The 13,751-nt window shown below is 41.8% G+C and overlaps 1 protein-coding gene across 1 annotated transcript in view; it reads left to right on the top strand.

Annotated features, from left to right (window-relative positions):
* LOC122240507 overlaps nucleotides 1-13,751 on the top strand; it is a 37,358-nt gene that overhangs the window by 11,545 nt on the left and 12,062 nt on the right. The window contains exon 3 of the mRNA XM_042993658.1: nucleotides 11,418-11,540. Within this exon, the coding sequence (XP_042849592.1) occupies nucleotides 11,418-11,540 (123 nt within the window). The remainder of the gene's footprint in view (nucleotides 1-11,417; nucleotides 11,541-13,751) is intronic.

Genomic DNA, 13,751 nt, shown 5'->3' on the forward strand with positions numbered 1-13,751 from the left:
ATTTTATTTCAGTGGTCTACATATCTCCTTCTAATCCAATGTTACGCTGGCTCAGTTTGTTTTTTCAAACAGTCTGTTTTGCAAGATAGTTATTATTCCTTCGTTAACACTTTAATATTATTGTCTTCTTTCCAAGTATTCTGTAGAATCAATTATTTTGAATTCTGTATAATGCCAATGACCTCACTGGTATCTTAACTGAAGTTGTGTTAAAACTGCAAATTAAACCAGAAACAATTTCCACTTACATTTATTGTTCCTACCCAGGAGTAGGACAGATTTTCTATATATTCAAGCCTTTTTCCACCATTACAATTTTGTAGTTTTGTTTTTTTTTTTTTTTTTGGATTGGTGCTATACGCCCTTACACAAGTTTAATTAACATATAATTCAATGTTGTGGCTGTCATAAATTAAAAGGCTTTTGACTATTATATTTTTAGCTAGATAATAAAGGCATTTGAGAAGGGGATTGATTTGTGTTATTCTATCTTTTGACCAGCAGTTTTTCTCCACTGTTCTATTATCTCTAATAGCTTCTGGTTGATTATTTTAGCTCTTCTAGGTGTATAATCATAGTTTCCTAATGGAGTTCCCTTTAAAGCTCATTTCTTTTTTGTACTTTATTACATGGACAAGACAATATAAATCTCTACAAAATATTCCTTGTGACAGCCACTCCATCCTTCCTGCTGCTGATGATGAAAAGAAATTCACACCACATCTGGTCAGTCAGCACAACCTGCTGACTCTACCTTCAAGATACTTCCAGAATCCCACTGCTTCTCAACATCTCTGCTCCACCATCCTCTCTCACATGGATTGTTATTACAGTGGCCTCCTAATCACAACCCCAAAGAGCAGCCAGAGTGATCTCAGAACTTAGGTTAGAAATTCTAACACCTCTGCTCAAAACTCTCCAAGGGCCCAATATTTCTCACAAAGCCCTGTATGGTCTGTCCCTTCTACCCATCTAACCTACTCTGCTCATTAACTTTTCCCCAGCTATAGTAGACTCTACTATTCATTAAATATATCGGATATGCTTCTGCCTCAGGGCCTTTGCACTTGCTGCTGTGGATACCTAGAAATCTCTTCCCTGGGTATTTGCACCTCTCACCCCCTCATATCCTCCAGGTGTTTGCTTAAATTTCAGATCCTGAGGGAGGCCTCTCCTGACTCCCTCATTTAAAAAACATATCCTCCTCTCCTATGCTCCCTAACCTTTTCCTGCTTTATCTATCTCCATTGCACTTTTCACCACCTGACATTACCTATGTGTGCTGATTTTTCATCTCCCTACCCATATCCTTCCCACTCCACCCTGCTTAGCACCAAACTAAAATATAAGATTCACAGTGCAAAGATTCCTATATGTTTTACCCATTACTGTATCCCCAGTATTAGGAAGGAGATGCTCAATAAAAAAAATTGTACTGAATGAAAGCACACCTATGTTTTGCATCAATTTGAAGATAAATCACTCTGAAAATATCTAAATTCAGTATGATTCTTACCTATGATAATAAGTGGAAGTTTTTTTTAAATCACAGTTTGGATGAATAATTTTATTCCTTTGTTTTCAGAGCTTTGATTAGGAATCGGTACTGAATTTTACTAAAGACTTCATCAGACAGGTGTAATTTTATATAGCTTGCCATCCCACACAGGGTTAATGCATTTTGGTAAATATTTCTCCTTTGAAGGATTAAATGAAATTAATCTCTAGGGATATTCCTAAAAATAACGAATATATTGTTCAACTGAACTCACTGCCTTTTCATGGATGCAGACCAATGGTTCATCCACCAGAGAGCAAAGAGGAAATTCTAATGATTCAGCCAGCATGAAAAATAACCAAGATGAGGACAAAGTGCTTTGCTGACATATTTCAAATTGACCCCTGTGAATACGTCTTATTGTCTGTGTACGTAACATTGATTAATGAATGTGTCTGGGTTACTTGATGGGAGTTGCAGTTATCAACAACTAGTTTTATGCAGTTTAGTTCAGTCATATTACATAGCCCATGAGTTATCATTTCGTTTAACCTCCTTGATTACCTGACTCTTTTGTCAACATCTGGCAGTTTCCTTATTCCCCACTATTTCCCACAAATAGCCCCGCAAGTAAGAAGCAGAATGTAACTTCCAATTCTAACATATGTATCTGTAATGACAGCGCAGAGAAGTGTTCAACTATTTTAATGAATAAATTACATTAAACTTTGTCTTTCAGTGGTAAAAATCTGGTGTTCACTGCAGAATAAAATACTATAGAACTCAGAATACTTAGAAATATTTTTGAGCTGTTTTTATACTTGCAAATATTAAAAAATTCAGTGAAATCTTAACCTGGTTAGAAATTCAAATATTGTATCAATTTTAGGTAGTTTTGGTTCATTCCATGTCCATTCAATCTCTCACTATACAAGATTAATATGGTGGCCATAATTTGTTTCAGGTAAAAGCAGTGTTCCTGACATGGGACACAGAAATAAATTTCTTTATCATCTTTCAAATATGCAATGGAAATTTGCCATTTAAAAGAGTACTCTACCCAGCAAAGGAAACTATCAACAAAACAAAAAGGCAACTCACAGAATGGGAAAAGATATTTGTAAATGATGTATCTGGTAAGGGGGTAATATCTAAAATATGTTAAAAAAAAAAACCCTCAACACCAAATAAAACCAAGTAGTCCAACTGAAAATGGGCAGAAGACCTGAATAGATGTTTCTCCAAAGAAGAAATGCATATGGCCAACAGACACATGAAAAGATGTTCAACATCCCTCCTCATCAGGGAAATGCAAGTCAAAACTACAATCACCTTACAGCTGTCAAAATGGGTAAAATAAAAAACATAAAACATTAAGTGTTGGCAAGGATGTAACGAAAAAGCAGCTCTTGGGCAATGTTGATAGAAATGCAAACTGGTGCAGCCACTATGGAAAACAGTATGGAGGTTCCTCAGAAATTAAAAATAAAAGTACCATAAGACCCAGTAGTTTGATTGCTGGGTATTAACCCAAAGAAAATGAATATAGAAATTCAAAAATATACAAGCACCCTATATTTATTGCAGCATTGTTTACAATAGCCAAGATAGAGAAGCAACCCAAGGGTCCATCCATAGATCAATGGATAAAGAAAATGTACACACACACACACACACACATACACAAGACTATTACTCAGCCACAAAAAAGAATGAAATCTTGCCATTTACAACAACATGGATGGACTTGGAGAGTATAATACTAAGCAAAATAAGTCAAAGAAACACAAATACCACGAGTTCACTCATATGTAGAATTTAAGAAACAAAATAAGTGAACAGATTAAAAACAAGACAAAAAAAAACCAACAACAGACTCATAAGTACAGAGAACAAACTGGTGGTTGCCAGAGGGGAGGTCGGGGGGAGGTGTGTGAAATAGCTGAAGGGGATAAAGAGTACATTTATCTGTATGAGCACTGAGTAATGTATAGAATTGTTGAATCGTTATATTGTTGTGCACCTAAAACCAAGATAACATTGATTTTAAGTAAGTAATTAATTTTTAAAAAGTTCTATGCCTAACCAACACTATCTCAGCCATGTGAGCAAGGTTAATATCAACAGTGATAAGTCAGACTGATACAATGCACCCTTCATACCATGTGATGAAAATGACGCTTGAAATAAAGGGTCTTCCTCCCCAAAACCTATATAACTCAAGGCTACTCATGAGAAAAGCACTACACAAATCCCACACGAGGGACATTCTAAAGAACACCTGACCAGTGTTCCTTAAAACTGCTCAAGTCGGGGCACCTGGGTGGCTCAGTCGCTTCAGCGTCCAACTCTGGATTTTGGCTCAGGTTCTGAACCCAGGGTTGTGGGATCGAGCCCCACATCTGGCTCCACACTGAGCGTGGAGCCTGCTTGAGAGATTGTTCCTCTCTCCCTCTGCCCCCCTCCCCTGTTTGCATACTCTCTCTCTTTAAAACAAAACTGTTAAAGTCACTGAAAACAAGGGAAGTCTCCAAAAAAAATTTTTTTCATAGCCAAAAGGAGCCTAAGACGTGACAATCAAATGTAATGTGGTTCCCTGAATGAGAGCCTGCAGCAGAAAAGGGTCATTAGGTAAAAATGAAGGGACTCTGAATGAAGTATGGATCTCAGTTAAAACTATGTATCAATATCAAAGCACCTGGGTGGCGTCCAACGTCCACTCAGGTCATGATCTCGGGGTTTGTGAGTTCCAGCCCCGCATCGGGCTCTGTGCTGACAGCTCAGAGCCTGGAGCCTGCTTCGGATTCTGGGTCTCCTTCTCTCTCTGCCCCTCTCCAGCTTGTGCTCTCGTTCGCTCGCTCTCTCGCTCTGTCTCTCTCAAAAATAAACGTTAAAATTTTTAAAAAAAGAAAACTATGTATCAATATTGACTTTGGCAACTGCACTACACTAATGTAAGACATTAATAATACAGGTAAACTGCATGTGGGACAGTAAGAGAATTCTCTGCACTATCTTCTCCATTTGTCTATAAATCTAAAACTTTCCTAAAAATAAGAGGTTCATTTTTTTAAATCTTTTTTAAATTTTTATTTATTTTTGAGACAGAGAGACAGAGCATGAATGGGGGAGGGTCAGAGAGAGACAGAGACACAGAATCTGAAACAGACTCCAGGCTCTGAGCTGTCAGCGAAGAGCCCAACACGGGGCTTGAACTCATGGACCGTGAGATCATGACCTGAACCAAAGTCGGACACTTAACCGACTGAGCCACCCCGGTGCCCCTACAGCCTTGTAATTTTATTTTATTTATTTATTTAAGATATATATATTTTAATTTTTTTTTTCAACGTTTTTTATTTATTTTTGGGACAGAGAGAGACAGAGCATGAACGGGGGAGGGGCAGAGAGAGAGGGAGACACAGAATCGGAAACAGGCTCCAGGCTCCGAGCCATCAGCCCAGAGCCTGACGCGGGGCTCGAACTCACGGACCGCGAGATCGTGACCTGGCTGAAGTCGGACGCTTAACCGACTGCGCCACCCAGGCGCCCCAAGATATATATATTTTAATCTTTATTTACTTTTGAGAGAGACAGAGACCGAGCGTGAGCAGGGGAGGGGCAGAGAGAGAAGGAGACACAGAATCCGAAGCAGGCTCCAGGCTCTGAGCTGTCAGCAAAGAGCCCAATGCGGGGCTTGAACTCACGGACCGTGAGATCATGACCTGAGCTGAAGTCGGAAGGTCAACCGGCTAAGCCACCCAGGCTCCCCTAAAAGGTTTATCTTAAAAAAGAGATTTGTGAACATGGCTAAAACATAGGCAAATATATTAATTATTACTGTGATGTGTTTTCATAATTGATGCTAAAAAGAGTTCCAAACCTGTCTGTAAAAATTCAAATTCAAGTAAGATATTTTACAGATACGTGGTAATGTGGATTGAGGTATTCTTTTCCTCCTGTATTCTGTGAAAATATCTAAGTAATCTTTGGCTTGAATAACTTAGACGATGATCTTCCTACTCCACATTGGCTATATTTGTGAAAGGAGCCTCCCTTCATAAAAATCCAAACAAAGAAGATAGCAACACTGGTTCTCACTGGTAAGTGGGATGGTAAATAAATAACAGATATGTATCCCACTTAAAAAAAAAAAAAACAGAATGAAAAATATTTTTTCACAAGTGAGGATCTCTTTGTAAGATATATGACCGGGAACAGGTGTCAGCCAGGCTAGTAATAACCGCAAAGGTCACAGAGCTCTGGCCCTAAGCGCACAGTTGCAAACAGGGCATCAGCCAGCAGGAAAAATCCCTGCGACTTGACAACAAATGATCAATCCATCACCTTCCCGTGGGAACTAACAGGGCTGGGCCCTATCGGGTCAACAAGCTGAGAACAGAACCACAGCAGGCACTTGGCACTCTGTCCCTTCTCCCTGAGCTAATGTCAAGACAGAAAAGTCAAGCCAAGAGCTGCAAGCAGAGACAATTTTGAGTTTATAAAGTGAGCGTTACTACGAAGTTAAGACAAACCCTAACCTGCAATTCTCTGTGTCTGTATCTTTCAGGATCGACTTCTGATTTTCCACAGGAGAACTGAAACCAAACATTCCCCAGCAACGTGTTTTAACATAAAAGAGGGAGCAAAGGGGGTTTGGGAATGAGTCTCGGGAGTTATTTCCAAAGGTCTAGCTTCCATGACCATGAGCAAACCACCACTGACTTGTTCTTTAAATGTTTTCATATTTTGAATATTCACCGATGTAAAAAGACAGCAACATTACATTTTCATAGGAATATACTAAATATGATATTTCTATGAAAGTTCTCAGGAAGAAGTTTACTTAAGAATAATGAAAATATTGGGGCGCCTGGGTGGCTCAGTCAGTTAAGCATCCGACTCTTGATTTCGGCTCATGTCACGATCTCACAGCTTTTGAGTTCAAGCCCCACATCAGGCTCTGTGCTGACAGTGTGGATCTGCTTGGGATTCGCTCTCTCCCTCTGTCTCTGCCCCTCCACTCCCCGCTCTCTAGGTCTCTCTCAAAATAAATAAACACTTACAAGTGTTTGAAAAAGAAGACTGAAAATCTTAGGGGGGAACTAGTTAATAAATTACTGTGTGCAATATAGGGAAATTTTCTATTGCAGAATATTTTTTTAAACAAAACCATTCAAGTAATATAGAAATTAACCGAAAAATATAAATAATCCAAGGGGAAAGAGTACAAAGCAGCTCTCCTCCTTTTCTCCTAAAGTGTCACACTGTCTTAGGAAATGGTTACCTTTATTCTCACTTGCTTTTCCCCACGTTAAGTCCTATCTTGGTGATTTCTCCCATGGCTGCATATGGGCAGGTCCAGTATTAATATAGAATTTAAATACTGTGTTTCTGGTTGAGAAGTAGTGAAACCAGCTGCTGAGCACCTCCTCTCGGTTGTTCACAAGAAGGGGCTCAGGGACCCTGAACCTGCCCCAAGGCCAGAACAAAAGACAGCTGAGGAGACAACAGGAAGGCGAGGGAAGTAGGTTCACACCCTACTTTTGCGAGAAGAAGAGCTTTAAGAGAATGAATTAAACAATGTCCAGTAAATGCCCCCTTCCTCCGTTAGGTTTCCCAAATGGAAACATGCATGCAACCTAATTAGACCCTTAAAAAATGCAGAGAATGTCCAACATGAAATCATTAACTACCAGATGCCCAAAAGGTCAGTATCTAGATAGTAAATATCAGACCCCTACAGCCAATTATGGTGAAACGATCTTCATCATGCAGTTAGGTTAAATATTAACGGTCCTATACACCATTTGTTCACACAGAATGAGAGAAAATACATCAATGTTGAGAGCTCCACTTTAGTTACCAGAATTTTGTCCATTTAGTTAGCTGTTGGGGGTAGGTGTTGAGGATGTGAATAGAATGTGATGAAGACGGATGAATTTTTTTTTTTTAACATTTTTATTTATTTTTGAGACAGAGAGAGACAGAGCATGAACAGGGGAGGGTCAGAGAGAGAGGGAGACTCAGAACCGGAAGCAGGCTCCAGGCTCTGAGCTGTCAGCACAGAGCCCGACGCGGGGCTCGAACTCACAGACCGTGAGATCATGACCTGAGCCGAAGTCGGACGCTTAACCGACAAGCCACCCAGGCGCCCCCGGATGAATTTTTTATAGTATCTATCCACCTCTCTCATTTTCCATCAAAGTGACCAGGTTAAGTCTCATTATGTCCCAATTATCTGCTCATCAGGGCCCTATACGGTCACTCCCAGGTTCACACACTTTCTAAAGAAGATGAGCATTTCTTTTAGCAAAGAGACAGGACTGCCAAGTCTCCAAAATCTGTTCCAAGAATTTCATTTACATACTGGGTCGTGCAACTTCTTCTTCCTGGGAACACCGCAGCCCCTCTGCCTGGGGAGAGGAGCGGAGAGGTCTGGGCAAGGGGCATCTGTCAGTCAGGTGGGGTCCTGGCTCACTGCCCGGGGAGGAGTCCCTTGTCACAGCTTTGAACAGGAGGCAGGAGCCAGGACCGCTGAGTCATCAATCCTGGTGGTACTGGGGTCATTTAAACAGCATTCTTTTTGCTGCTGCAGTAACCAGTGCTGAGCTGCAGACCCCTTCTTATTCCCACGGTCCAAATGCAACTCCTTAACCCAAACATAAAAAGAAATACTGGCCTGAAGGCCCAGAACTACTGATGGCCTGGTAGACTTTTGGCCATCTAAGGAATAAATAATATAACTGATTTTTCTTTTTTGATTCACCCGTTTTTGTTGGTATGGATTCCTGTAGTGACAGGGAAGTTCTAAGGGCACATACAGTGGGCAGAAATAAAAGGGACTGAAGTGTCTTCAATGGGATTAGAACCAATGACCTGAAATGAAAGCTATCTGTAAGGCTGCATGACTTCCCCAGGGTCTTAGGTGGTCAGTGCACTGACATTTTAGGATGAGGACAAGTTTAAGAGGCAGGGGCAGCAAGAAGGAACCCTCGCACGGAATTCACAAAAGTTCTGAAAGGAAGAGACGGGGCCCCTAGAGCAAAAGGGAAGCAGTGGGTCAAGCTGAGAACTCAACATGTCCGACTGCCTAATGACACCTCTGTGCCTGGACTCAGAGGCCCAGAAAACACAGCGAGGTCGCACAAAACTCCATCCAAGAAGGCCAGCTTTCAAATGTCAAGGCGCGTGTTCACAAGTTTATATTCCATTTGTGACTGTAAAATCAATCCTAAGCCAAGTCTGCTGAGCACACTGTGTCCCCTAAGCTCTGGTGACCCTCTGACCCTTCGATATTCCATCGTTGGCCATAACCCTCCACAGGCGATCCCTCCACAGGACCCCTGAGGATGTTCTCTCCCTGGGCACTCCTCATTCCTTCCCTGACCGCCCTCCATCACAACTGCATTTATATCCTCTTGAAGCACATGTCCTCTTTTGCCATAGTTATTTGTTATCAGGCCTATGGAGCCCACCAAGCTGTTTACCTTTAGCAGAACCAAGGCTTCTGCATCGTTTGCTCCCCGGCCGTTCCCTGAAGACGTTCATACTCAACAAAGGCTTGCAAAATTTATAAACACATGAAAAACTGGGCAACACGAAATTCAGAAGAATCGCCTCTAAGAGAATTTCAATCTCTGTGATGCCTGAGTGTAATGAAAAAGAACTTTTTGAACCTAGAATTCTTCTCCTGGGGGGCCTCATCAACTTCTGCAGACATGCATAAATTTATAAGCATCCTTTGAAAGGTACTCGAGGGACACACACCCCAAAGGAACTTACGTTAGTTAGTCTTTGCTTCCTGGGACACAAAACATAAACGTAACTAATTTTCTCTCTTTTACACTAAAATTTGACATTTTATGATTCATAACCATAAGTCACAAAACAGTATTCTTTGTCTCCTCCCAATACAAACTTGAACTTTCAGCAATTCAAGAAATTTCTCCATTCTGTCTCCCGATTACCAGAATTATTACTAATTCCTTATGACAATAAGCTCTTCTTAGCTCAACTTTGCTTACTCTGCCATTGCGCCCTTTTGTACTCTCATGATTCTTGTGTCAATGTCGAGTCCTAACCTGTTACCATTAAGTTATTATAGATGGTGGTTTCAATTCCTTTTCTTCAAAAAACATATCAGAGAAAATTATTGCTATTTGTCTGAAGTTTAATAAATGCAAATTGGCATAATCAATGCAAAGAAAAGTTTTGTCTTCCATTTTCTTCTGCTGATTACATATAAATAGGTTCTAATTCATAATGAAGTTTTAACATATGGACATATTCTCTACTTAAGCACGGACATAACAGAGATTGACAGATTATAGGCAAACAAATACACATGATTGGAAGAGAGGGTGCACATGTATTTAAATTTTTATAGAGTATATATATATTACTGTATATTGTATATATTATATTGCATATTGTATATATTAAATTGTATACTGTATGTTACATAAGGAAAAAATTCCAATCAAGCTTGGAAATGTTCTTACAAGAGGTGAGATAGGGATGAAAAAGAATAGAAGAACCACACATTTACTAGAGAGAGATTACCTAGTCAGAGAGAGAGAGATTGGGGAGGGTGGGGCATCTGGGTGGCTCAGTAGGTAAAGCATCTGACTTCGGCTCAGGTCATGATCTCATGCTTGTGAGTTCAAGCCCCACGTCGGGCTCTGTGCTGACAACTCAGAGCCTGGAGCCTGCTTCCAATTCTGTGCCCCTCTCTTGCTCTGCTCCTCCCCCGCTCGTGCTCTGTCTCTCTCTCTCTCAATCAATAATAATAATAATAATAATAATAGTAATAATAATAAAAACATTAAAAAAAAAAGGGTTGGGGAGGGAACTGTAATAAGCCCTGTAGTAAGATGACGAGTAATGACAAACAGGCACTAAGAGGGAAGTCAGAGAAAAACAGTGAGTAGTATTCTTAATTATGCTGACTAAAATCATTGAAGTTCAGTGCCAGTGAATTAGTAGGAATCCATTTATTGTAGATATTATGTCATTCATTTTTCTAGCAGTTTCAAGAGAAATACAGTTTATATATAACGACATACTCAATTATGAATATCGTTCATTTGCATATAGAGAAACCCCTGATAGCTTAGTAAATTATATTCATGACAATTAAATATGGAGAGGGAGGGAGGGAGGGAGGGAGGGAGGGAGAAAGAAAGGGTAAGGGTAGGGAGGAGATCCCATAGACATGCACTATAGGTTTAGATCCGTTCTGTCAGAAGATATAGAAAGAAATATTACAGGAAAGAGAAATGAACTATTTTTTATATTCTTTTGGTTTTGTACTGACAATTTCCCACAATAAAATAATGAATTTTCTCACCACTCCATCATTTAGGAACACAGTCCCAAGGTGTTTGAACCCTAGAAATCAAGATTTATCATTTGGGAAGAGTTAACAAACTTGTTTATTTTTTTTTTTAATTTTGAAAAAAAAATTTTTTTTATTGTTCATTTATTTTTGAGAGACAGAGAGAGAGACAGAGCACGAGTGGGGGAGGGGTAGAGAGCAAGGAAGACACAAATCTGAAGCAGGCTTCAGGCTCCCAGCTGTCAGCACAGAGCCTGAAGCGGGGCTTAAATTCCCTAACTGTGAGATCATGACTTGAGCCAAAGTCACATGCCTAGCCAACTGAGACACCCAGGTGCCCCTATTTTTTTTAATTAAAAAAAATGTTTATTTATTATTGAGAGAGTGGGCACAAGCAGGGGAGGGGCAGAGAGAGAAGCAGACTCTGCGTTGACAGCAATGAGCCCAATGCAGGGCTCGAACTCACGAACCACAAGATCATGACCGACTGAGCCACCCAGGCACCCTGCAGACTTGTTTTGTTTTTAAATGTAGGTTAGGGTACATTTAGAATGTAGGGTAAGGTTGCCTAGGTAATAGAGGAGACTTGTCCAGAAAGAAAAGAGCTCTAAAGACTGGAAGAGAGGGAACTGCCCCCAATTCAGTCTTGATTTCCCAAGAAAGGAAGGCGGGGAAGAGAAAGCACAAAAGACGTCACCTTGCGTAAGTGATGGGAATGTGCCCTGTGTCCCCAGGCAGCACCCTGGAGACAGGGTGGCGGGGAGGCTGGACGTCAAAGCCACAGCATTACCAGCTGCAGCTACGGACAAGCCAGTGGTGGCTGGGGAGACCTCCGGGAGGAGCTCCCTGCAGCTCTCCCAGGGCCACTGGCTGGAGACAAGGGCAGCAAAGGCACCAGGTAGCACACATAACCATGGCAACAATGGTGTCGCTATCAGGGTGCTTTGGTCACGAGCCACAAAAGCAACGCTGGTGATTAAAAAAAGATAAAGGGTGTCTCACACAATCAAAGAGAAAACTGAAAAACCAGGTCTCTCGAAGGATAGAAATCAAGGCAGTTCGGGGTACGCAGATAACCAGCAACATCCATTCTCCGTGGGACTCCACTATTGGGACTCTTTCGTTCTACCTATTTTCTGTTCAGATGTTGAGTGTTTACCTCCCATTCAAACTCCCAGAACATGGAGCGTGATTGGCTCAGTGGGTTCAATGCCTATGCTCTTTGGCCAAGGAAAAGCAGGACAGTTCGTTGACAATCCCACCCATCTCTCTGATGGAGAGTCATTTCCCAAATAAACACAATAGACTATTTGCTAAAACAAGGCGGCATGCTGGCAAAACCACAGGTGTCCACTACGGATGGGGCCCTGTGATCCAAGGAAAAGGCCCCTTCCGGTTTTTGCCATAGTCACATAGAGCCAGGATTTAAAAAATAATAATAATAACATTTCTTTCTTTTTGAGTGATGGAGAGAGACAGAGCATGATTGGGGGAGGGGCAGACAGAGAGGGAGACACAGAATCCGAAGCAGGCTCCAGGCTCCAAGCTGTCAGCACAGAGCCCTACGTGGGGCTCAAACCTACAAACTCCAAGATCATGACCCAAATGATCATGATCATGTGGCCAAACCACACACATGACAGATGTGTGAGTGCATACCAGTGCCAATTAGCAGCATGTGTTGTTGATCCCAGCATGGCCGTGATCATGATCACGAGCCGAAGCTGGATGTTTAACAGGATGAGCCACCGAGGCATCCCAGAGCCAGGATTTTTCTATGACCCACTGTCATATGGAGAGCCTCCTAATGGCTGATGTTTGCTTTGTGACCTACTGTAATAACGGCATACTGAGCCAGTTTTCTCTTGATTTAGAAAAATAAAGCAATGAGACATTTCTCAGATCCAAGAGAGTGGGCTATATTCACTTCTACCATAGCTGCTGGTGACTTTCCATCTCTCCACATCCACTTGGCACCCTTCACTGACACCCCAGAAAGCTAACCTATGTGGGCTGCATATGGATTCCCTTGCCTTCTGGTTTCTGGCTGCATTAGGTCAATGAGCGGTTAAAGGTTGCAAGGCAGGAAGAATGAGGTCAAGGTATGGCTCCCCAGTCCCTCCCTGCTCGGTGGCCATGGAGCGGCTGTGTCTCCAAATTGAAGGTCGAGTCTCTGCACCGACCCCTCCCCTTATGACTGTTCTTCCCAGGATCTCAGATGGTTCCCTCCCCTTGTCCCTTCAGAGGCCAAAATAGCTCCCAACTCACCCAAGGGGGCTTCACCATCTCTTGTGACCCCTGTACCACATACACTGTATAAAAAGGGGCGCCCGGGTGGCTCAGTCGCTTGAGCGTCAGACTCTTGATTTCAGCTCAGCTCACAACATCACGGTTCATGAGTTCATGCCCTGCACTGGGCTCCATGAGCTGACCGTGCAGAATCTGCTTGGGATTCTCTCTCTCTGCCTCTCTCTCTCACTGTCTCTGCCTCCCTCTCGCTTGCTCTCGCTCTCTCTCTCTTAAAAGAAATAAATAAACTTAAAAAATTTTGAATAAGATAAAAAGTCCCTTTAATTAACTCTCTACAATTTTTCCACTGGAATATTCCATCTATTTCCTGCAGGACCCTGACTGATACAAACAGTAACCTCGATTCAGGTTGAGGAATCAGGAAAGTAATAGCCAGTGTGACTCAGTCCATCATACCCTGTTGTCTGATGCAAGGGCCAGGGCCTCCTTCTCCCAAGATTAAATATGGTCTGAGCAGCTGCAGCAGCAAATTTATATCCGGCAGAGAGCTTAGAAAAGATCGGAGCAAGCTTTCGGTGAAGCACGTTGTTCTTCAGGACAGCACGGGGCCAAGAGTCACAAGAGCCCGAGAAAACCCACCTCTGTACCTCACACCAAAGCAAC

This window comes from Panthera tigris, chromosome B4 (genome assembly GCF_018350195.1).
Source record: "Panthera tigris isolate Pti1 chromosome B4, P.tigris_Pti1_mat1.1, whole genome shotgun sequence".
NCBI classification, from domain to species: Eukaryota; Metazoa; Chordata; class Mammalia; order Carnivora; family Felidae; genus Panthera; species Panthera tigris.